The sequence below is a fragment of the Peromyscus leucopus genome, chromosome 15 (assembly GCF_004664715.2).
Source record: "Peromyscus leucopus breed LL Stock chromosome 15, UCI_PerLeu_2.1, whole genome shotgun sequence".
Taxonomy (NCBI): Eukaryota; Metazoa; Chordata; class Mammalia; order Rodentia; family Cricetidae; genus Peromyscus; species Peromyscus leucopus.
In genome coordinates this window covers 63,257,899-63,283,774 of record NC_051076.1, presented here as the reverse complement: position 1 = coordinate 63,283,774, position 25,876 = coordinate 63,257,899, and the positions used below count along the sequence as shown (strand labels likewise).

Below are 25,876 nucleotides of genomic sequence, written 5' to 3'. Positions count from 1 at the left end.
TAACTAGATATTTATCCTTTAAAAATATCCAGCTGATGCTTAGAATTTTAAAAAGAATGCATGCATAAGTTCCATATGATTTGTAACAATGTATGACTTCAGACATATTTTAATCTGTTTTCTTTGTTCTTATTTCAGCTATCCCATGTCTCGCTAGGAATCGCGTGGAGATGCCCCTAAATCTTTCTGTCATGACAACAATTATCTTTGATCACTCCCTTTTTCTGGTATGACAGGTTGTCCCGGAGCTGAGTTCAAACATTCAGTATTTACTTAATTTTATAATTAAGAAAGAGCCTAATCGTCAATTTAATTTTTAATGCATCTGAAGAGCTATTACATTTAAACATTGAGAGATTCAATTATTTAGTCACCAGAAAAAAAAAAACATATAAAACATGCTTTAGGGGTTGGGGATTTAGCTCAATGGTAGAGCGCTTGCCTAGTAATCACAAGGCCCTGGGTTAGGTCCTCAGCATGACCTGGTACACAAACATATACCACATACACATTATAAAATAGAATAATAAAAGAAGTAGATCTATATAAGGGTTATTTTTTGATCTAAACTCCAAGAAATGTGTGTTGATTTCAAAGGCAGAATAAGGAATACAGGAACAGTTAAAGGGAACAAAAATACCCTGGGACTTGGTGGGAAGGCCAGCCACTCTGGAATGGGAAGTTCTGGCTGGGAACGCAGGGCTGGCTGAAATCACCTTCTTGGCAAGCCACCTCTGAGGCTGTAGAGATTAGATTTCAGAACAGCATCTGCGTCCTTCACCTCAGCTGCCAAAGGCTCGGCTGCTAACCAGTAGCTGGTGTATTTATTTCTGGAAAAAATCCAGGAGTGTGATTAATGCTGGAAAAGAACTATAAGAGCTTGGCTAAAGGCAAGATTCTGGGAGCAAGAATTTAAATTGATGGCCAGGGAAAGAAAGTAGTAAATGAAGAGACAGGGTTCTATTTACTCACTGAACAAGTTTTTACTGAATACCTCTGTGTGCCAATGTGAGCTAGGTACTGACTACAGAGAACAATGCTCTTCCTCAAGAACTTGTTAGCAGAGCCAAGGGTGGTGGCACATGTCTGTGATCTCAGCGTTTAAAAGTGGAGTCAGGAGACACAGAAGGTCAAGGTCATCCTTAGCTTCCAACTTTCTATATAACTGGGAATGTAGCTCAGTTGGTAGAGTACCTGCAGAGCATGCACAAAGCCCTGGGTTCAATCCCCAGCACCTCATAAATGAGATGTGGCAGCACATGCTTGTAATCTCGACTCTCGGGAAGTGGAATCGGGTAGATCAATGGTTCAAGGGTATCCTCAGCTACATAGGGAGTTCAAGGCCATTCACTGTATGAATTCAACTATTTTAGATGTCACACAGAAGTAAAATCATGCAGCACTTATCAGTCTCTGTCTAAGTTACCTAATATTTTCAGCTTCATTTATGTCATGGAGGACAAAATTCTCTATTAAAGAACTGCTGCTGTTTTTAAAGGCTACTACCCCACTTTATATATAGATACCCAGTTTCTTTATGTATTTGTTGATGGAGAAGTAAGTTGATAACACATCTTAACTGTTGTGAATAAAACATGAATAAATACAGAAGTGCAAACAAAATGCTTCAATTACCTTTGGAGGTTTCTTCAGTAATGTGACTTCTGGATCATACCATAATTCTAACTTAAAAATTTTGAGGACCCTAAATTCTATCTTCCAGAATCCTTTACCTATTCATGCTCTCAACAAGGACGTATAAGAATCTCCTTCTCTCTGTTCAGTTCCAAAGTTACCTTCTGTCTTTTTTAAAAGATTCATTACTAATGACTTATTTTTAAATATTTGTTTACATATTATGTATATGATGAGTGTGTTTCCTGCATGTATGTAAGTGTACCACATGCATACAATGCCCGTGAAGACCAGGAGGTTATCAGATGCCCTAGAACTGGAATCACAGATGGTTGTGGGCTGTCATGTGGATGCTGGGAGCCAAACCTGGGTCCTCTGGAAGAGCATTAGAGTTCTTCCCAGCTGAGCCATCTCTCCAGCCCCCATTTTGTCTTTTTATACTAGCTGTTTGATTTATACTAGCACTTCACAGTGCTATCATACTGTGCTCTTGTTTATTTATTTATTTTTTCAGGGTGGGAAGATACATGCTGTAGTGTATGTGTAGACATCAAAAGACAGCCTCTGGGAGTCAGTAGTTCCCACTTCCCACTTTATTTTTGAGACAGGCCTCGTGTTTCTGCCACAGTAAGTACTCCAGGCTAGCTGGCCTGTAAGTTTCCTGGTGATTCTTGTCTCTGTTTCCCATCTTGCAGTTGGAGTGCTGGGATTCCAGACACTAGCCATCCTACCTGGCTTTTTACAGGGTTTCTTGTGATTAGACTCAGGTTGTCTGGCTTGTGTGGCAGGTGCTTTTCCCTGCTGAGACGTCGCTCTGGCTCTCACCTGCTTTTAATTGCATTTCCCTAATGATTAGTGGTTTTGAGAATTTTTCATATATCTGTTGGGCATTTTGTGTGCCTTGATAAATGTCTATTTATTGTTTTCTAGCTCAGCAAATACCAACCCTGACTTGATAGTAAGTTTTGTTTATATAATTTCCATTGAAGCTAGGCCCAAGGGTACTCCCATGAGATCACCATGCCGCTCAACTTCAGAGGACACTTGATTGTGTCTGCTTTACTGTTTCTCACCAGCTGGGCACGGAGCCTCCCTGGTAGAATGCTTGCCCACAAGTACACTTCTCTTACTCCCAAGCCTGTAGATTCTCATCACACACAGATTTAATCTCTAAACTCTGTTGCCTTGTTTCTAGAGCACACTTTGGCCTCCCCAGGGATCACCTGACCAACCCAATTTTCCTTTGCATACTCAACTCTGCTCTGCCAAACCAGTTTTCTGACTCTCTTTGGACACACCTTTCCCTCTTCCTCATACATTTTTTACTGACTAAAAAAAAAAAAAAACCACTTTCACCTTTCCTAACATTGTGTCTCCATCGTTAAAATTAAGCCCAAGGCTTATGAGGTTGCTCAGCGGTTGCTGTGGAAAGCCTTTTCCTGGGGAGACACAACATATGCACACATGTCTATTCATGCCAGATAAGGAACCAAAAATAGGTCACATTAATGATTCTATAAAAGTCCAACTTGGCGAAACATGAGTTTGTATTAGGGTTATTTATGGGATATGAGTGAGGTGTTACTTACAGGAATAGAGAACACTCACATGCATTACCAAGAAGCCCATCTCACCATGCTGACCACTCACAGAAGCTGCAACCCTGGAGCTCTCTGTAGGACTTGCAGGCAGCTCAACAATTATTTACTGCTTCTCTAACCTCGAGGAGGGGCATTTCTGAATCCTCTAAGTTTCATCTTCCCCAGACAGGAGAGGTGTGTTTACTTCCCGAGTCTCATGGACCTCTCTCGTACTTCCTGCAGGGAATATTTCAACTGAGAGGAAATTACTATAGAACAATGGTGTGGAACACTTGGCCAGCATGCTTAAGGCCCTGGGTTCCATCTCCAGAAACACACACACACACACACACACACACACACACACACACACACACACACACATTCATATATAGGAACATATCTTGCACTAAGAGATATCTACTTTATGTACATATTCACTGTGTATGTCTGTGTGTATGTGTACATATACACTATACACATATACACACACAAGTTCATATACAGGAACACATCTTGCACTGCTTAAGAGATACCTACCCTATGGACATATGCACTGTGTATGTACATGTACATTATACACATATATACTTACAGTGGCATTTTATTCAGCCATAAAGGATGAAATCATGTCATTTTTAGAGAAGCAGATGAGCCTGGGGATCTTCATTTTATGTGAAGCGAGTCAGACTCATAAGGACAAGTATCACATGTTTTCTCTTATTGTGGGAGTTAGAATAAAATATTTATATGCAAGATGTGCATGTAAGAGGAAGATTGTGTGGGGCAGGAAAAAGACAGTGGGGAAGGTGGTACAAAAAATGGTAAAGACTGATGAATACGGGCAAAGTACAATGATACAGATCTATTTTTAAAACCCCACATGCTTGTTCCTCAAACTTGTCCAGAAACTTCACAGAATTCAGGGTTATATTGCATACAATTACACTTCAGACTTTAGGTGTCTAAGAACCTCCTAAGTTTATGATATTTGTCTTACTTTGTTTATCCATAAAATGCAATATACTTCATGTTTTAAAAGAAATATTGTATAAACAATGCTGTGGGATGCAGAAATATGAAGCAGGAATTCAGCCGACTGTGACAAAGTTACACCTGGAAGAAGCCAAGGGCCTTTCCAGAGGATAAAGCCAAGGCTCAAGGAAGTCTTGGTGATATTGGCTTCTGAGTATTAGTGTCTCCTACAATGAATTTCTTACGTGCTATTGTAGCTCTTCCATTCACTTCTTTTTCTAAGAACAGTGTGTTTGATCATTCATTGAGCACAATTTCCCCTATATAATTAAAGCATTTGGATAACATCTCCCAACGGTGCTAACAGCAGTCACACAGCCAGACCCCTAATTTCAGGCCTTTCTGTAATTATCGTCATTAACAATATCCGGCCAGGACCTTCTCCAGATGAAAGCATCTTATCTGAGATACTTCCCAGACTTTCTGAAAACAGACTTAAGCATCTAGACTCTCTGTTTGAGAAGGCCTGGAGGATATGCTACTTAAGTCTAACCTTCTTTCTTCCAAATGCTATCTCTGCTCTAGATCAATTAACTCATAAGTAAAGGTTTGGTTTTTTTTTTTTTTTAACTTATCATGTATGCCAAGCACTGACTCAGGTGCCTAGCTACTGAGTTCACTTCCCCTGCCCTGCCAGAAAATGGCACAGCCGAGATTAGGCTGAGACAGATACAGCTCCTAAGGAAAATAAGGCAGTTTTATTTTCACCCGTGACTTAGCAAATTACAGGCTCTTAACATTTTACCTAACCACTTCTAAGAATATAGTTTGAGCACATATATCCCCCTTTTAAGATCTATTAACCCAATTTAGCATTTAGTTGATTTCTTTCCCCGTTAGCCACTTCCCTTTTAGGTTGCTATGATAGCTGACAGTTCCTGCACGTTGTGTGGATCTTATCACCCCTCCTTTTGACCTGGAGGGAATTCAAGCCTGGTGAGCTTGCCTTAGCCAGAGCATTGCCATTGCATAGGCATGTAACTGTAAACCTCAGTGACTAGGGGAGGACTAGATTGGAGAACTAGAAGAACAAGATGGACGATGAGGAAGAACCAGATGGGGCAGAACTAGATGAAGGAACTAAGATAGCACTTAAAGGGAACAGCAGAAAAATGTAGAGAGAATCAGGCAAGAAAGGAGCTAGGCATGAGAGCAGAAAAGAAGCTGTGTAGACAGAGAATTCACTCAGAAAAATAAAGTGAATGGACTAAAGACTTTCATGTATGTAGATTCATTTGATATTGTCTGAGATTAGATTATTAGCTGGTTGTAGATTTTCCACAGACCCTGGGAAAAGGCTATCGAGGAGCTGGACCTCAATAGTCTTTGTTAAAACAATACATGTGTTTTCTAAAGATCAAGAATCCTAACCCACTTCATCATTTCTCAGAAGCAAATCAAATAAACTGGTATTTCTCTAGCCAGCCATATGCCCAGCATGGTGGTAGGTACTGCAGAAAGTATGATGTCATACAGTCGACACATGAGAGAGTCTGAATGTGCCACAGCCCCTAACTGGGGCCCATAGAGACATAAGACTCTGACCTACCTCCTGTGTGAAAAGGCCAGGCAAACACCATGGTAGACTCCTAATAACCGAAACTGGACAGGCAGTGTCTGAGGAAGCCACGAACAAAGGACAATCAGACTCCAATGCTCCTGATGGCAGGGATAAGGGTGATAGCACATACCAAGCCTGGGCCACTGAGCCAGTCCCCATAGTCAGTGGCTCAAGGTAATAACCAAATAAGGACAAAGGCTGGGACATGTCCAGGCCTGCTCCTAAATGGAAAAAACTGTAGTCTCTGGTAGCCCTAGCCAATTAGAACACATTAATATGATTGCCACTTGCATAATCTAGTCATATCTGAGATGACCTAACTGTCCCTGAAACTCCCCTTAGCTGTGCTTAAAAGGAGCCTACAAGCTTCTCTCAGGGGTTGCCATTTTGCCTTTGTGTAGGATGTGTGGCCCCAGCATGCTGGTACCTTTACTCTCAAGATGATAAACGTTCTTGTTGATTGCATATGTGGATGGTGGTCTTTTGTGGGACTCCTTCAGGACCCTAACACTGCACCAACAAGAACATAAAGTAACAATATCTGTAACAAATCAATGCCAGACCCAAAGAATGAATTGCCAGCTTCCTAGACTAGAGAAAGTCAATAACATACCTCTAGCCAACCTTTTTGTATGCTTACTTTTTTTTTGTTGTTGTTTTTATTTTTTGAGACAGGGTTTTTCTGTGTAGCAGCCCTAGCTATCCTGGAACTCACTCTGTAGACCAGACTGGCCTCAAATTCACAGAGATCTGGCTGCCTCTGCCTCCCAAGTGCTAGGACTAAAGACATGCACAACCACCACCCAGCTGTATGCTTACTTTTAATTCACTGGAGTCTAACTTATATTTACTAAGAGCTTCCCAGGTTTAGAGAGCATACCTGTATCTTTTTCCACTCCCACCAAAGCTTTCCTTGCTTTGAGTCACTGCCAAATACAAGTCATGCTGGCTGTCTGACTAGCTGGAGCAAGCCTAAATACAAGTGGACCCTTTTGCATTCCTGGGAGTCTGGTTCCATTCATACACCAAACTCTGAGGATACTCAAGTCCCACACATATGTATTATTTGCATAAAGTTCACATATATTCCCTTTATCTTCTTTAAATAATTTCTCTATTATTTACAGTACCTAATACAAAGTAAATGCTGTGTAGTTTTTCTGTATTCATGTGTGCAAGTCACGAATGTACAAGTACTTGTGCTCATAGGTGTGTGTGTGTGTGTGTGTGTGTGTGTGTGTGTGTGTGTGTACATGAAGGTTGGATGACAACTTTGGGTCTCATTCCCCAGGTGCAATCCTCTTTTATTTTATTTTGTGTGTATCAATGTTTTGCCTGTATGCATGTATATGCACCAAGTATGCCTGGTATCTGTGAAATCCAGAAAATGGTGTTGAGCCCCTGAAACTGGAGCTATAGACAGTTTCAAACTGCCATGTAGGTATTGGGAATTGAACCATAGGTGCTGGGAACTGAACCCAGGTCCTCTGTGAAAGCAATGGTTTCCACTGAGCCATCTCTCCAGCTCCCCATTTAGTTTTGAAACAGAGTCTTTTCCTGACTTGGAACATGCCAAATGGGTTATTGTGGTTGACCAGAGAACCACAGGGGTCTGCCTCTCTCTGCCTCCCCTGCACTAGGATTATAAGTGTGCTACCACCTTTAGCCTTTTCTTTTTAAATTTGGGTTCTGGGGGATTGAACTCGGGTTCTTGTGCTTACAGGCCAAGTATTTTTGCCCACTAACTTATCTTTCTAGCAATATAAACAGTTTTTATATCACATTGTTTAGGGGAAAATGATGAGGAAAGTCTTCACGTGTTCAATACAGTGCAATTTTCCTGACCATTTTCTATCTGTGGCTAGTTAAATCTACGGCATATGACCTATAGATACAAGAATGGTCATTATCTCTGCTTCTTTTCATTTAGGTGTTCACTTATTTCCATACTTGGGATTCATGAATTTAAAAGGAGGGTTCAATTAACAACTTTGAGATCCAATACCTAAGAGCAGAATGATCTGTAACTTCCTAGGCCTTGAACTTAAACTGTAACCTTTGAGGCTGATGTTCTAGAGAATCAGGGAGGGACCATGCTGGACACACATGCATTTAACTTTTTATGGCATAAATACTTTGGGGGATTCATTCACTAGACTGCATTTCTGTGGATATTTTGTAAGGTGTCACACTCAATACTTGATGGATCTTAACCAACTATAATAGATTTCACAGGGCCTTTTAGAGGGATCAACTTTGAAGAGTAAAGGGGAAATTAATAAAAAGAGGAGCCTATGAAACTAGAAAAAGAGCTGCAAGCAGATAGGAATGGAGACAAGAAAGGAATTCTTTATACTGAAATGATCAAGAGGCAGTAAGATGCCCAAGTTCTTTTAAGAAATACTGACTACCAGCTTGTTGATTGGTGCTGTTTTGTACACAGTGGAGAACAGAACACAAATCCTTGCTGTTGTGGAAATAATATTTGAAAGCATACCACTGAGATCTGGGGAAGGGAAAGGCAACGACACATGTTCCTTATCTCTCATATAATTAAGAGATGGGGCTGGCCAGGAATGGTGGTATATACATTGTGGTGCCAGTTATTCTATAGAAGGAAGGTCACTTGAGCCCAGGAGTTTGAGAACAGCCGTAAGCATACATCAGAAATGGTAGTGACCTTGCCTAGCATATTCAAGCTCTAAGTTTGATCTCTCTTTGAGAGAAAACAAAAAGAAACAAACAAACAAACAAGGACTTGAAGCTACCAGACCAGACAACAGACAGTTATCTTCCAGAAAGTTCTTAAAGTGACTGAGGATTTAACCTGAATAAAGAATATAGGTATACACATGGGACAAGAAGGAAAGGAATGCCTGAGTTGGTCAGTGTCTTAGTTAGGATTACTATTGCTGTGATAAAACGCCATGATGCGTATCACAGCTCATCATCAAAGGACCCATATTACTGTTCATCATTAAAGGAAGTCAGAGCACAAACTCAAGAAGGGTAGGAATCTGGAGGCAGGAGCTGATGCAGAGGTCATGAAGGAGTGCTGCTTAATGGCTTGATCCTTGTGGCTTCCTCAAACTGCTTTCTTATAGCACTCAGGACCACCAGTTCAAGGATGCACCAACTACCATATGCTGGGCCATCCCACATGACTTGCTAATAAAAAAAATGCCCTGCAGTCTTGTCTACAGCCAAATCTCATGGAGACATTTTCTCTATTAAGGTTCCCATCTCTAAAGTGACTCAAGCTTGTGTCAAGTTGACATAAAACGAACCACCACAGTCAGGATGGTGCTGCAGCACAAAAGCCATACATAGCAGGGTCTGTGTCCTAGTTAGGGTTCTACTGCTGTTATAGACCACGACCAAAAATGACTTGGGAGGAAAGGGTTTATTTGGTTTACATTCCCAGTTCACAGTCCATCACTTAGGGAGGCCAAGACAGGAACTCAAGCAGGGCAGGAACGTGAAGGCAGGAATTGAAGCAGAGGCCATGGGGGAATGCTGCTTATTGGCTTATTCCCCCTTGCTTCCTTAATCTGCTTTCTTATACAACCAAGAACCGCATGCTCCAGGGATGGCACCACTTCCAGTGGGCTGTCCCCACCACGTCAGTCATTAATGAAGAAAATACCCTATGGACCAATCTGATGGAGGCATTTCCCCAACTTCCACTTCCTAGGTGATCCTGGCTTGTGTCAAGTTGACTAAAAAAAAAAATTCTAACCAGGACAGCCTGGTTTTATGGAGCAGTCTTGGGGAATTTCTTTCAGAAAGCTAAGGGAATACTGGAAAAGTTAAATTAGTTTTGAGACTACATGAAAGTAATCTACCTAGAATGATTTCCCACCACACAAACACTGCACCACTGCCACTTAGTAGATGCTCTGGGAATACATGGCGTAGTGGTTTGAAAGAAAGTGGCCTATATAGGCTGATAGGGGTGGCATAATGAGGAATTGTGGCCTTGTTGGAGTAGGTGTGGCCTTGTTGAAGTGTGTCTCTGTGGGTAGGCTTTGAGGTCTAAGAAGTTCAAGCTAGCTCTCTTCCTGCTGCTGGAGGATCCAGATATAAAACTCTCCGTTCCTTCTGCAGCACCATGTCTGCCTGCATACCACCATGTCCTACCATGATGATAATGGACTAAACCTCTGAAAATGCAAGCCAGCCCCAATTAAATATTTTCCTTTATAAAAGTTGCTGTGATCATGGTGTCTCTTCACAGCAATAGAAACCCTAACTAAGACATGGTAATAATGGTAACTTGTATGTTTGTGCTAGCATTTTAAGAAACCCATATTCATAGATGAAGCAACTGAGGCACAGTGTTGATAATCCTCAAGATTCTATAACAGATTTTCAGAACCTATATGGTAGTGCATGACTTTGATCCTAGCATTCATGAGGCAGAGGCAGGTAGATCTCTAAAGGCCAGGCTGATCCATAGTGACTTCCAGGCCAGCCAGGGCTTTTAAGTGAGATGTTATCTCGAAAAACAAGCAAACAAAAAACCAAGAACCTACTTTTCTTGATTCTCCCATCCTTTTTTAAAAAAAAAAATTATTGTATTTGTTTGTTTGTTTGTTTGTTTTGTGACAGGGTTTCTCTGTGTAGCTTTGTGCCTTTCCTGGAACCCACTCTGTAGCCCAGGCTGGCCTGGAACTCACAGAGATCTGCCTGCCTCTGCCTCCCAAGTGTTGGGATTAAAGTGTGCTCCACCACTGCCCAGCTTCCATCTTTTTTCAAAAGACAGCATCTTACTATGTAGCTCCAGCTGTCCTATAACTCACTATGTAGACCAGGCTGGCCTCCAACTCAGAGGCCTGCCTCCCTCTGCCTTGTAAGCACTGGGATTAAAGGTGTGCAACATCACACCTGACCTTTACTCTTTGATCGTGAGAGACTGATTCACCATGCCTTTTTCCTGGACTATATCAGATATGTAGCATAAAAAATTCTGCCGGGCAGTGGTGGCACACACTTTTAATCCCAGTCCTGGGAGGCAGAGGCAGGCAGATCTCTGTGAGTTCAAGGCCAGCCTGGGCTACAGAGTGAGTTTCAGGAAAGGCGCAAAGCTACACAGAGAAACCCTGTCTTGAAAAAAATTCTTAAGCATACTATGATTCCTAAAGAATGTTAATGAGAGGGAAAAACTAGTGCTGGAGTTACATGATTTATGCCTATAACCAACCCTCCCTCCATGTAGTAATTTCAAGTGTATGTTGTAGATGTAACCAACTGTCTTATTACATAAGAAACACAGAACCAATGCAAAGAAGAAAGCTAAGGTCAGAGCTAAGAGCTAAAACCTTACCCTTCCTCCTGCGGTGGTCCTACCTCTCCGAACCAGAGCTAATTCCTGTGTGTCTATCTTTTTATAGTGTTTCTGTTCTGCCTTCTCATTGGTTGTAAACCCAACCACATGACCGCCTCGTCACGGACTGTCTGTATAGACCTCCAGGTTTTCTACTGATTGGTATTGAGATTAAAGGCAGGTGTATCCAATACTGGCTGTATCCCTGAACACACAGAGACTTACCTAGCTCTGCCTACCAAGTGCTGGGATTACAAGCGTATGCCACCACTGCCCTGCTTTCCTATGGCTTGCTAATAGTGCTGACCCCCGGGGAACTTTATTTATTAACATACAAATAACATTTGAATACAAATAAAATATCACCATAGTATGTATATGGCTATAGTTTTTTCTACTCTGAATGATGTTTTGTTTTTTCTTTTCTTTTTAAGAACTCCAAGAAGGCAAACATTCCAGGTGTGGAGTTGATGGAGCCAGATCAGGTTTCATCTTTTTGTTCCCAAAGTCCATATACTATATTATTCTTGGAAGCAAGATGGATAAGATATTAAACTGGTAAGAACAGACAGTATGCTTGATCCTTGATCTTAACCAAACGGCCAAGCAAGGACGGGCTTTTTTGTGTGTAGGAGTGTACATACAGAGGGCAGAGAGCATCAGGCATTCTGCTCTGTCAGTCTTGGTCTCTTACTGAACCAAAGAGTCTGGCAACCAGCAAGCACTGATCCTTCTATCCCTGTCTCCCCATAGTGCATATGCCCAAGCCCAGCTATTTACATGGGAGCTAGGGATCTGAACTCAGGACCTCATGCTTGCACAGCTGAATTATCCCTTCTGCTCCAGTGATGAGTTTCTCAATGACTGGAAGTGTTTGATGCCAATTGTTTATTAGAATCTGGCCCGATAACACAAAATGTTCGTCTTATTTTTAGTCACCAGACTATGTAGACAAAAAGTTTAAAGAGAAGGAATGAACCACATTATGATTACATGAGCAAGAAAATTTTATTTCTTTGCCTCATTTGGTAAAAATGCTAACAATGCAATTCTGGTTATGAAAGCCTTAAGTCCCGTGTTTGTTTTCTAAATACAAGTCAGGATGCTGGCCAACTTTTCTTTCTTATGGGAGCTTCAGGATACTTAAAAATAAAAACAAAATCCTATACTTTAGTTAGGCTAGCATCTGTAGAGTTCTTCCTATGTGTCACAGGCTGACCTGATACCATTCTATTAGATAATTTATTTAGTATAAACACAGAGAGAGAGAGAGAGAGAGAGAGAGAGAGATGGGGGAGGGGAAGAGAGAGAGAGGGAGGCATTGACATGATCCTATGCCTTTTTGGATGAGGAAAGTGAGAGCCAGGGAAATGAGTAATTTGGTCCAGACAACTTCTAACTCCAAGAATGAAGATCTAGTTTACGGACAAAACGATCCAGGAATCCAAAGCGAGCCAAGTCACTCGGCCTGTCGTTTCTAGAAAGGGATACTGGAAGCATGCTGCCTGAGCTTTGGAGGAAACGCGGCAGCCTACTTTCGTTTCAGGGTGGGGCTCTGGGGATGTCTGGCCGCCTTGCCAGGGCTGGACTCTCCTTTAGACACCTCCGCCCGCTTCCCTCCGCTCTCCTCACATCTCTTTTCCTTCGCGTCACCCTTGTGTCTCCACGCCAGAAGGCTGCACACGCGGCTGGAGTCTACATTAGCGCACCATCACTCTGGAGTAGTGTCCTGGCGGGTCTGAAGTCGCGCCCAGCGTGACGTAACCCGAGCGCCCTCAATCCTGGTGCAGGGGGGCGGGGCCGCAGGAGCTGACTGAGCCAGGGCGGAGCCTGACGGACGTTCTGGGGGCGGGGCCCTGGGCTGACCACCCAGGCCTAGGGCGGGGCTTATCATCTGGGGGCGGGGCTTAGTCAGTTGGCTCGCTGAGTGACGGGGAGGGCGTCACCAAGTTGGTGAACAAGCAGGGGGCCTAGAGCCTCCGGGATGGGGCCCAGAGGGGGTGGGGTGGTGCCTGTCTGCCCGAGTGTTCCGGGCAGGTTCACTATCCAGGGGCGGCTGGCTGATCTCTTAGCGTAGCCTAAACTAATTGAATGGGGGCGTGTCTACAGGTCGTGGGCGGGGCCTGGCCTGCTGACGGGCCGGGGGCGGGGCCTGCTGGTGGGTCAGCAGTGGGCAGGGCTTGTTTGGCCAGCAGTGGGCGTGGCCTGGCTGGCTGACCGGCCGGGGGCGGGGCCTGGGCCTCGGCCGCAATCCGGGCCTCCAGGCCTGTCGCTGCTAGCGCAGTCCGCTGGCCTGGGTCACTCCCCTCCGTCCCGGCCTGTGTGACAGCCGCGGCCCGGCGCCGAGGCGGGCAGCGCGGCTTCTGAAAGTCGGGCCCGTAGCGCGGCGCGATGCCCGGGTCTGTGCGTGCGGTGTGAGACGGCGGCGCTGGGTGGCGGGCCCGGGCCAGGGCCTCTCATGGTGCCGCCACGACTCCATCGAGGGGCAGGAAGGCCAGGTAGGCGGCGGGCGGGCGGGCGGGCGTCTGCGGCCATAGCGGACGGGTCAGAGTCCCCTCGCCCCTCACGAGGCGGCACGCTTGGTTTCCCTCCGGTCGTTTCCTCGCCGCGGGGAGGCTTCCCTGTCCCCGCTGTTTTCCGTGGTCCTCTGGGACCGCGGCCGGGAGAGTAGTGGGGAGCGAGGACGATTGTCGTCCTCACGTGAGGTCAGTGGAACCTCGCACATCACTTCCTGTCAGCGAGCCCAATCCCCTGGAGATGGGGGTAAGGATACTTTCTGATGCACGCACGCGTGTCTAGACTGCCCCGGGGGCGAAGGTCCGGAAGGGAGAATCGGTTTATGAGACTTCGAGGATCTTTTTATGGCACTCTTAAATGTGCCATATGTTGAACGTTGCTTTTTTTACCTGCCTGGTACTCAGGACTTCTTGGAGTGTAATCTTTTTTTTTTTCCTTCTTTTTTTGGGGCGAGCAGGGTTGGGGGAGAAGAGTGGGCACGGGAGGGCTCATGTTTGGGAGACTGGCTTCAAACTCAGTGTTTGAAGGTGGCCCAGGGTAACCTTGAACTTCTTATCTTCCTGCCTTACAGGCATGCTCCACCACACCTGGTTTATGCAGTCCTGGGAATGAACCCAGGGCTAAAGCGTGTTAGGCAAGACCTGTACCAACTGAGCTACACCCCCAGCCTGTTTTTTGTTTGTTTGTTTTGTTGTTATCTTGTGATAGGGTCTCATGTCCCCCATGAACTCACTATGTATTATTCTGACTGACCTTGAACTTCTGATTCTCCTGTCCTAGTTCCCAAATGCTGGGATTATAGGTATGGGCCACTTTGTCCAGTTTGGGAAGTGGTTAGAATGGAACCCAGGACCTCATGCTTGCTAGGCCAGCATTCTACTACTGAGCTACATCCTCAGAGTGTGGCTTATATTGAACACATTTTGATAGTCTTTGAAGATTGAAAAAGATGTGATCTTACACTTGAAATTTTCCTAAGCATAGTTTCTGTGGTGCTGTTTTAGGTGGCCTGAGTCCTTCACGTCCATTTAGACTGAAATCTGCCAGGTTTGTGGGCATCGCGTTTGAGGAGCTCAGAGAAGCCCTGGCAACAAGGTAGATTGTACACTTCATCGTGAGCCTTCACTAGCAACTATCTTGTGTTTCCTTGTACTGAATTTCTGATTTTTCTGTGCTTCTTTTAAGAGACTCTAATGAGATCTCTGTTTTCTAAATTAACAGACTGCAAATGGTTTGTGTATTTATCATGAACCGAGTGAATTCCCAGAACAGTGGCTTCTGTCAGCGCAGGCGAATGGCCCTGGGGATAGTGATTCTCCTGCTGGTTGATGTGATATGGGTGGCATCTTCAGAACTCACCTCGGTATGTATTTTTCTACCAATGATGCTGCGCAGTGATCGTATTAATGTTGACGCCACCAAAGCTACACAGAGAAACCCTGTCTCAAAAAACAAACAAACAAAAAAAGGAAGATTTAAAGAAGAGAACAGGAAAAGGAGGAAAAGGTAGCTAGGGTAGTATTTCACTAATAGCGTTGCATTAGGATAGCAATTAATGTCAACCTGTAGTATTTTCCATTAGTGCCTCATGCTTCTAAAATCAGTGTTCTAAGTACGTTGACTCTTTTTTCTTTGATTCAATATTAGTGTCATTTCGAGTGGAAACTCAGATGATGCTCTTTGTTGTTTCCCAAAGTTACAAAAGCTTTGTATGTGTGCATGTTTGTGTCTGTATGTATGCCCATGTGTGTACACATGCTCACGGATGCCAGAAGGGGGCTTCTGAGGCCCTGGAAGTAAAGTTACAGGCAATTGTGAGCCACCCAACAAGGGTGCTGGGGATTAAGTTCTGAAGGAACAGTAAACTCTTTGAATTATGAGAACCGTTTCTACAGCCCTACCTGCAGTTTTCTCTTCTTTTCTTTTAATAATTTATTTACTTTTATTTTTATTAGCAGTGATTAGTGTTTTGCCTGCATGTATGTCTGTGTGAGGGTGTCAGATCTCCTGGAACTGGAGTTACATACAGTTGTGAACTGCCATGGGGGTCCTGGGAATTGAACCTGGGTCCTCTGGAAGAGCAGCCACTGCTTTCAGCCACTGGACCATCTCCCCAGTCCCTACCTGCAGTTTTCTTAATTTGTAGGGAGCATTACTCAGAATATATTTCCTTACTACGTAAAGGTATTTTTTAATCAAAATTGAATCTATTTTTTCATAAATACTATTTTCTAGTAAACACTGAGGGAAAGTCTTTCACCATCTAGTAGAAAGCAGGAATACCTTGGGTCTAGGTGTATAGCTTCGCAGTTTGCTTCCCACACATGAATACATTTGAAAAAGAGAGTATTATTGGAAAAGTAAACGTCAGTCATCTGATTTTTTCATTGTACAAGTCACTGTTATTCACATGCATACAATGAATCCACATTTTTTTTTTGTTTGTTTGTTTTTTTTTTGGTTTTTTGTTTGTTTGTTTGTTTTTTCGAGACAGGGTTTCTCTGTGTAGCTTTGCGCCTTTCCTGGATCTCGCTCTGTAGACCAGGCTGGCCTCGAACTCACAAAGATCTGCCTGCCTCTGCCTCCCGAGTGCTGGGATCAAAGGTGTGCGCCACCACTGCCTGGTGGTGAATCCACGTTTATGTGTTTGCTGATTCACACATTTTTATGAAATTCCCATTGTATGATTGGCTGAAGCTAAGCTTTGCTTGATGTCCTCCTTGGTAGTATGTGGTTCTTTGAGTTTGTAAGCCAGTTTTACTTTGTATTTGTATACTTCTATTTGGTTAGTGATCTTTGTAAGAAGACAACAATTTTTTTTATTTATTATATTTACTTATTTAGATTACTGTGTGTGCGTGTTCGTGTGTGTGCGCACGCGCCGTGCATGGCACTCATATAAAAATCAGAGGACAGCTTGTGGAAGTCAGTTCTCTCCCTCTACTATGTGGGTCCAGGGGATTAAATTCATGTTGTCAGACTTGGGGGCAGGTACCATTACCCACTGAGCCACCTCACTATCACAACCTTTGTTTTCAGAATTCATCACATAGAACTCACATATTGAAGTCATAAGGAAATATCCAAGAGGAAACTTAAGTTTATAAGATGAATTTAAATGTCAGGACAGGCCATTTGATATCCTGGATCTCACATTACAGCTAAGTAAATAGTTGAGGTTATGCCTTGTAAGTAAATAATTTTTTGCCTTTCTGGGATTAGGCCCTGGTGGAACACCACAGGCCCTTTGTATTTCACTTGAAAACTCTTCTGTAATCTTTTTTTAGATTAACATTCCATAATTTTGCTTCAAAGAAAACCTCTTAATCGGAGATAGGGTCCTGAACTTAACTTTTAAACTTTGCAGTATTAAATAAATTGTTTTGTTTATCAGCTAATAAGCTTTAGAACAAGGCTGGACATGGTGGCACAGGCCTTTAAATCATAGCACTCAGGAGGCAGAGGCAGGTAGATCTCTGTGAGTTTTCAGGACAGCATGGTCTACAGAGTGAGTTACAGCCCACAGCAAGACTCTGACTCCCCTCCACCCCTGCCCCACTCCAACAAAAGAAAGGATTTAGAACAAGGAAGCATTAGATTATAATTTAGCAATTCATATCTAAAGGTTAAAAAAAAGTTCCATCAACTTGCTTCTGACAAGTATTTCACAATCTATGTATGTATTGAAGCATTATATTTATTGTACACAGTAAATACATTTTAGGGTACGTTTTCTATGTTCAGTGTTTAGTAGTTTCTTTTGACAAGTTCTCCCTGTGTATCTCAGGCTGCTCTGGAACTCACTAAGTAGCCCAGCCAATTTCCTCTTAAGTGCCGGGGACTATCTGTGTGTACCACTGTACACAACTGTAGTTTTCATATGTCAGTTATGCTTCACAAAGCCAGAAAAGAAGTCAGTTTTTAAACAGTAACATGCTTTAGTGGAAAAAAAATTATAATTCTGTTATCTTAGAGCATATATAAGAAGTTTAAATCTTCAGCCAGGTAAACATATCAGACTTGGAGACAGTGTTTGCCCATAAGCTCCTAGGAGGAGCACAGATTGGATCCCTAGAACCGATGTAAAGCCCAGGCAGACGTGGTAGCCTCCTGTCACCACTCGGGAGACAGGGCCCGGGATCCCAGGACTAGCTAGACTAGCTGGAATTGGCAAGCTACAGGTTCAGGGAGAGACCTTTCCTCAATAATAAAGAAGACAGGAATGGAGAAAGATACCTCAGGTCAGCTTCAGACATCTCTACCCACATCTGTACACACATGTGCACCCCCCCCCCCCCACATGCACACCACAGACACACTAGAGACAGACAGAAGAAGGGAGAGACTAAAGTGGTATAATAAATCCTCATGACTCATTACTTTAACAGTGATCAGTCTTTCTAATCTCATCAACCACATTCATTCTTATTTCCTGGAATACTTTATGCAAATCCTCACCATATAATTTCTTTCTTGCTTATCTCACACTGAAAATCACATTGTTTTTATTTTAAAGATACAATCACTGCTACTAACATGTCTAACAAAATTAACTATAATTCATTAAAATCACCTGATAACCAGTTCATTTTTCTTGATGTAACAAGGTCTCACACACACAACCCAGCTAGGATCTGAACAAGGATCCACATTGCTTTTTTTTGTACCTTTGAGTACACAGCACTCCCCTTTTTCTTCTCCTTTGTTGATTGGAGAAACCAGGTCATTGTCCTGTGAGACACATCACCTCCTTGGCCTTGCTGATTGCTTCCTTATCCTGTCAACTAACTTGTTCTTTCAGTTTGGATAAAGAAAGTCTTGATTTAGGTTTGGTTTTCAGGCAAGGCTATCTTGGTGGTTATGACATCAGGACAGGAGGCATATGATGTCTGCACAGTTGTTTGGGGGGATGCCAGGTTAAGTAGTATAAACCAGTGAGGTGGTTAGTGAGATGGTTCAGTGGGGAGAGGTGCCTGCCACCAAGCCCGACTACCTGAGTTTGATCCCAGAGACCCCTGTAAGAAATGGGGAGAACCAGCTCCTACAAGCTGTTGACTGACCACCATACTCACACACACATGCTTACCACCCCACAAAGTTAATAAATAATTAAAAAATAAAATTTCTCACCAACCTTTAGATAACAGTTGTGGTGATTGCTCTAGGAGTTTCTTTCTTTAGGATTTGCAAAATGGTGATTCATCAAAGAACCATTCCTTCTGTATTTTTTTTTAAAATCTGGAATCTTTTTAGTGATAACTTCTCTACAACTATTATTGGGCCATCCTGAAACATGGATCATATATAAAATGTTGGGTAAATCTTGATATTTCACCTCCTTTAGAGAACACTTATGAGGAACTTCTAGTACTAACTCCTAACACATCCCTTTCAGAACCATCATAGCTCATGGGTTTTTACATATTTTATGTTTGATATGTAGCTCTACCCATTATAATTACTGTGTTTTAAGGCTTAAACTGCCCTAGCTTTCTTTAGTAGGAGTCCCTCAGATTGGCTCTGGGATCCTTCTCAGATGATCTCATTTGCTTTCTGGCTCAAGATGCTCCAGGCTCATCTGGTACATATCTGTCCCCATCCCCAGATTTGGCCATTGTCACTGAGAGCTGTGTTTTCTTCAGTGGGAAATAGTCCAGGCTGCCATCTGGGTCTTGGAGTTCTTTATTCTTCCTGACTTGTCATCTTTCTAGGTGCATGTAACTAGGTTTTGTTGCTGTTGTTGTTTCCTAGGGGACAAAATGAATATGGTGAGTTTTCACACAATTTAAAAGAAAATTACTCATAAAAAATAGCTTCCTAATGACATTAACATTCATATTTTTGTTATATGCTAATCTGCTTTATTTTCTTCATGCCATTTCTTCTGCATGGCATGACTTTTCTTCAGCCATCCACACACATCTCAAGAATAATCTTTGAAAGCCAGGTGTAGTAGTTGGGCATGGTGGTGTAATCTCAGTGCTGGAGAGGCCCAGACAGGCAGATCTCTGGGGCTTAATGGCCATTGGAGTCTACTCAGTGAGTTCTAGGTCAGTGAGAGGCTACGGCTCACACAGCAGATGGCTTTTGGAAGAGGACACCAGTGTTTGTCTTCTGGCCTTCACATGCATGTGCACACACATGCCTACCCCAGCCCCCACAGAGAGAGAGAGACAGAGACAGAGAGACAGAGAGAGAGACAGAGACAGAGACAGAGACAGAGAGAGAATATATGGGATAGCCTCTTTGAAAACTTCCATAACTGTGGGAGCCCGTTCTCGGGTTCCTCATGGCTTTACCCAGCAGGTCCGCAAAGAGGATGATTAGGACCATGGGCCTGAGTGCAGGTGTCTGAGATGGTCTGCACTTGGCTGTGCTGGGGGAGGAGGTCTTTTGCTCCACCGCTTGGCATCTCTATAAAAACCCTGAGACAGAGACAGTCAGGGCCATTGGAAAAGGTTCTAGGCCCTCTCGAGGCTATCCTTTATTTTCTGTTTATCTCCGCAAGAGTCTCCGCTATAAACCCTTCTATCTAATATTTCCTGCTGCCCACACTCAAGAAAACTCTGGGGAACTGTTGGGGTTGGTGGGTAAACGCCCCCCACATAACCCTACAGCAGTTTTTCCTTTTGGTACTTCCATGGTACCAAGCTGAAGCTCCTGTATGGTAGGTACTTAGCACATTTCTTGACACATGTGTCTCCTCAGGAGCAGGGAGTACTGCTTTGTTCTTCTTTAGTCCCAACACGGGCACTTTTGCATAGTAGGTTTTCAGTAGATGTGTTGAAAACCCTTTTTTTTTTGATGGTTATTGCTGCTTCATTTGACAATATTACCTCGTGCAAGACATATACAGTATTCAGAGATGGATTTAAAGTGTTTTTTTTTTTTTTTTTTTTATCTCTTTGGTCTTCCTGCACATATGGACTTCCGAAGAGATGACAAGATGGAGATGTGCAGAAAGGTTTTAACTCTCTTAGGTTGTTGGTGTAAAATGTTACATTTCCTCTACAGTATGTCTTCACTCAGTATAACAAGCCATTCTTCAGCACCTTTGCAAAGACATCCATGTTTGTTCTGTACCTTTTGGGCTTCATTATTTGGAAACCTTGGAGGCAACAATGCACAAGAGGATTTCGAGGAAAGCCTGCTGCTTTTGTAAGTTTTTCATTTTGTATGTTAAATGTTGTTTTTCCAAGTTGAGTGGTTTATCAGTTTTCTTAAGGTCAGTTTTGTTTGTTGTTGTTGGGTTGGTTTGTTTGGTTTTTTTGGCTTTTGGTTTTTAGAGACAGGGTTTCTCTGTGTAACAGCTCTAGCTGTTCTGGAACTCTGCTTTATAGACCAGTCTGGCTGGCCTCAAACTCACAGAGATCTACCTGCTTCTGCCTCCCGAGTGCTAGGATTAAAGGCATGCACCACCACTGCCTGGCTCTTAAAGTCAGATTTTTAAATTGTTCATTTGAGCATGTAATGGTAGAATATAAAAACAAAAGTCAGGCAGTAGTGGCACTGGCCTTTAATTTCAGCACTCAGGAAGCAGTGGTAGGCTGATCTCTTGAGGCCAGTGTGGTCTACAGAGTGAGTTCCAGGACAGCCAGAGCTACACAGAGAAACCCTGTCTCACAAAAGCAAACAACCCAAACTGTGTCCAAAACTTTATTTTAAGATTTATTTTATTACTTGAGTGTGTGTGTGTGTGTGTGTGTGTGTGTGTGTGAGAGAGAGAGAGAGAGAGAGAGAGAGAGAGAGAGAGAGAGAGAGAGAGGAGACAGAGAGAGGGAGACAGAGAGAGGGAGACAGAGAGAAAGGGAGAGAAGGAGGGAGGGAGAATATGCACACATATGTGTAGAGGTATGTATGCACAGAGGTTAGAAGAGGGTGTCCAAGTCCACAGACCTGGAGTTAACAAGCACTTATGTGAGGCCTGGCTTTTTAATGGGTGCTTGGATCTGAGCTCCCATCCTTGTGATTCTGGAGCAAGCACTTTTAACCAATGACTCATCTCTTTAGCCCATGTCTAAAAATTTTAAAGTGTTCTTCCAACTTGGCAGCAGAATGTCTTGTGAGGAATCAGAAGTGTATGTCACTTTCTGTCCCTTTTCTTATGACATTTTGGGTTGTTAATGATTGTTAAAGTAGCCTTCATCAGCTTCTGTGGAGACGATGAAGAAAGGAAGGCATAACAACAATGTCTAGTGTCTTTGCTCATTTACAGATTAGATGAGTGTCTTGTAAATTGGCTGTAAAGTTAACTGTAGAAACGAGATAATTCAGTTTCATACATTAAGTGAAAATTCTTTATTTCAGGATGTGTGTCAGGTATTTGATTAATCAAAGGGCATTCTTTGCTTTTTCTCTTTTTCTCTTTTCTTTCTTTCTTTCTTTCTTTCTTTTTTCTTTTTTTTTTTTTTTTTTCTTTTTTCTTTCTTTCTTTCTTTCTTTTTTTTTTTTTTTTTTTCTTTTTTCTTCTTCTCTTCTTTCTTTCTTTCTTTTTTTTTTTTTTTTTGAGACAAGGTTTCTCTGTGTAGCTTTGGAGCCTGTCCTGGAACTTTCTCTGTAGCCCAGGATTGCCTTGAACTCACAGAGATCCACATGCCTCTGCCTCCCAAGTGCTGTTATTAAAGGCATCCACCATCACCTGGCTAGGACATTCTTTCATTGATGTTTTGTAAGGTTTTCATTGATAACTATGGTAGCTTATGTAGCAACTTATTTTCTGTGTAATAGACATCTTACATTTTTGAGAAGGAAGAGTATAAAACTGTCATTTCTATTCATTTTTTTAAAAAATAAGCCCATATTTATTTTTTGTTCCCCTAAAGATGTTCAGCTTTTCAGTCATCAAAGTTTCTTGATTTTATCATTTTCTTTTTCTATTTTCTTTATTTCAAATTTATTTTTTTCTTTAAAAAGTTATTTCTCTTTCTCCACCACTGTAGTTAGTAAATATATGTAACATCAAATTTTAGCCATTTCCTTCCCTTTTTATTATTGCAAAATATATGGAATGTCAAATTTATCCTTTTTTTGATGTGCAGTTCAGTGGCACCAAGTGCATTTGCTTTGCTATGCACTGTCAGTCTCTAGGAATGTTTATTGTTCCAAACAGAAACTTTGTGCCCAATAATCAAGAATATCTAGTCTTTCCAACCTCTCAAATGTTCTTTAAATAAAGATTTATTAGAACATAATAAAGAAAAAAGCATTCCTGATCTCTCCTTCTAGTTACTGTGGTCATGGTCTACTTTTCTGTTTGTTCTGTTAGTTTGTGTTGTTGGGAGGGTTTGGCTCTTTTGGGGGCCCGCCACCTAGCTCCCAAATAAACCATACGTGGAAGCTTATTCTTAATTATGAATGCCTGGCCTTAGTTTGGCATGTTTCTTGCCAGCTTTCCTTAAACTTCCCTGTTTACCTTTTGCCTCTAGGCTTTTCCAGTTTTCTTACTCCTGTAAATATTACTCATTTTTTTTTAATATTTATTTATTTATTATGTAGTGTTCTGCCTACATATATGCTTGCAGGTCAGAAGAGGGCATCAGATCTCATTATGCATGGTTGTGAGCCACCTTGTGGTTGTTGGGAATTGAACTCAGGACCTTTGGAAGAGCAGCCAGTGCTCTTAAGCACTGAGCCATCTCTCCAGCCCTGTAAATATTACTCTTACTCGTGGCTTGTTGTGTAGCTGGGTGGCTGGCCCCTGGAGTCCTCCTCCTTCTCTGGCTACTCCTTTTTTCACTCCTCCATCTCTTCTCTCTCCTCCCAGATTTCTCCCCCTATATATTCTCTGCCTGCCAGCCCCACCTATCCTTTCTCCTTCCTTGCTATTGGCCATTCAGTTCTTTATTAGATCATCAGATGTTTTAGGCAGGCACAGTAACACAGCTTCACAGAGTTTAACAAATGCAACATAAACAAAAGCAACACACCTTAAAATAATATTCTACAACAAGTTTGTGTGGGTTTAAATAGTACTTTGTTGGTAGCGTCGCAGGGGTTATGAAGTGGAATCATATTTGCACAGTATTAAGTGGCTCCCAGAGTGTGGGCCATTTCCTGAGTCCTGTCAGAGACTTGTCAGGTCAGTCTAGTTTCACAACAATACCAGAGGGTTGCTGTCTTCTTTCACTAACTCCCTGTCTTCTCTGCATGTCAGAAATATTGTAATAGTGTAAGGAAAAGGGCTCAGGCTTTAGCCTTAGATGACTCACCGTGGTTTTAATCCAGGTTCTGCTACTTTGACAAAACAGTCAGCCTCAATTTCTTCATCAGGAGAGATAAGATGACAAAGTCTGCTCTGCATGGCTGCACCCTTGGCATTGGCTACTGCTGTTGAGAACAATAGTTAGATGCATAACTTTATTCTGGAATTTTGTTTGTGTTCATTCGAGTTATCTGAGTAGTCCTGCATGATGACGTGAGTTTCTGTGAGTTTGATGCCCTGTTCTCTGTCTTCAGTTTGCAGATGCTGAAGGTTACTTTGCTGCTTGCACAACAGATACAAGTATGAGTAGTTCTTTGGTAAGTGTTGCCTTTCTTGTTCAGCCATAACAGGAATAGCCAGACAGCTGTGATGACAGCCTGTTGATGAGCGACACGGCTCAGCATTGTGTGCCCTCTGAGAGAATCGCTTCGGCACTTCCCTTTCATAGGGAGACTGAGGGCCGAGGGGTAAGCAGGCCAGCTGCCCCTGAGGAGAGAGGGATGGGGGAAGCAATTTACAGAAGGCAAATAATAAAGTCCAGGCCAGACCTGTCTCTCTACCAACTTTCAACTTAATGCATCTGTAGCCATACAGACACGTACACCTCATACCCCTACCCATCGCCCACCCAAAAAAGATTTTTGTTGTTGTTGAATCTTATGTATAGTAAGACAAATTCAACACATGCAGCTTTGCTATACATTTGAGTCTTGTCCCTTGGCTGCCTTCCCCCTTGGAGTACATGCTTATGAGGGAAGAACCTTCATTGACTCCTCTTAGTCACAGGGTTTAGAACAGTGTCTGTTCAGGAAGAGTGCTCAGAGTGCCTTTGTTCTGTTTTGTTTGTGGGGAGAGGCAAGAGTTCACGCTGTTGCATGGGCTGGCTCCACACTGGTGGGCTCAGACCATCCTTCCACCTCAACTGCCCAGGTAGCAGGGGGTTTGTGTGTGTACTTCCTCCAGCACAGCATGCTGTGTGTGTATAGCTGAAGAATGAGTGTTTGCTGTTGGCTGAGAGGATTACTTTTATGATATTGAGGTATTAGTTCCCAGAGTGCCAAAGATACCATTTTACATTCCTGAACTTTATATTTAATGTATTTATTGTTGTTATTAAGTGAGGGAGTGGGGAGGCATGCGTGCGTGCGTGCGTGCGTGCGTGTCTTAGGAGATCGCTTTGGAGAGCTGGCTCTTTCCTTCCCTGTGATTTCAGGGATTGAACACAGGCTGTCGGACTTACAGGAAAGCACTTTGGCCTGTTGAGCCATGGTCTCATGGCTGACATTTCTACTTTAAGATGATTCTTCTGTGTGTGGACTGGTTGTGCTGCTTCCCCAGTCTTTGGGGAAAGTGGTGCTGACTACAGATGTGCTGGGGAGCAGTCAGGTTGTGATGGTTCCTGTGTCTACGTGCCTTGCACTTCACTTCCGCCTGAGAGCTTGGCTTTGGTTTTGCTGCTCATGCTTGTTTCTGTTCACATTATGTCCCAGAGTGAACCCCTGTATGTTCCTGTGAAGTTTCATGATCTTCCAAGTGAGAAGCTCGAGAGCACAAACCTTGGAACGGAAAAAAGTGAGTCAAGCTTAGGGTTCCATGCTTGAGAGTGAATGGAAATTTAGCTTCTTTTGAGCCACTGTGAGCTCACAGGGTTCATACAGTAAGTAAGTGTGTCTTGACTTCTGTGGGGATTGACATGGCCTTAAGTTTTCTGGAAGTTTGATTGGATTGTGAATCTGATAGAATAAAGTATCTGTATTAATTCAATCGGAAATATTTTCAAATACAAGGAAGCTCTATGGTTTCATCATCATAATATATAAAGGAACCTATAAATTAATAATTAGTATATAGATTAATAAATATATTTATTTATTTTCCTTTGAGACCGTCTCTCATGTAGCCCAGGCTGGCCTCAACCTTACTATGTGCCAAGGATGACCTTGAATTTCGGATCCTCCTATCATCCGTACATCCTGAGTGCTAGGATTATAGGCATATATTGCCATGTTTGGTTTAGTCAG

The 25,876-nt window shown here is 42.7% G+C and overlaps 1 protein-coding gene across 4 annotated transcripts in view; it reads left to right on the top strand.

The window, feature by feature from the left end:
• Positions 1–13,365: 13,365 nt before the first annotated feature.
• Positions 13,366–25,876, top strand: part of Slc35f5 (solute carrier family 35 member F5) — a 35,664-nt gene continuing 23,153 nt past the window's right edge. Inside the window, exons 1-6 of one of the 4 annotated variants that reach the window (XM_028874917.2) lie at positions 13,366–13,635; positions 14,659–14,749; positions 14,876–15,017; positions 20,669–20,812; positions 24,110–24,172; positions 25,346–25,427. In XM_028874917.2, the coding sequence (XP_028730750.1) occupies positions 13,596–13,635; positions 14,659–14,749; positions 14,876–15,017; positions 20,669–20,812; positions 24,110–24,172; positions 25,346–25,427 (562 nt within the window). In that variant the 5' untranslated portion in view covers positions 13,366–13,595. Of the gene's footprint in view, positions 13,636–13,843; positions 14,072–14,658; positions 14,750–14,875; positions 15,018–20,668; positions 20,813–24,109; positions 24,173–25,345; positions 25,428–25,876 lie in introns of those variants that run through there. The other 3 variants (XM_037211471.1, XR_005093039.1, XM_028874915.2) reach the window with 3 other exon arrangements.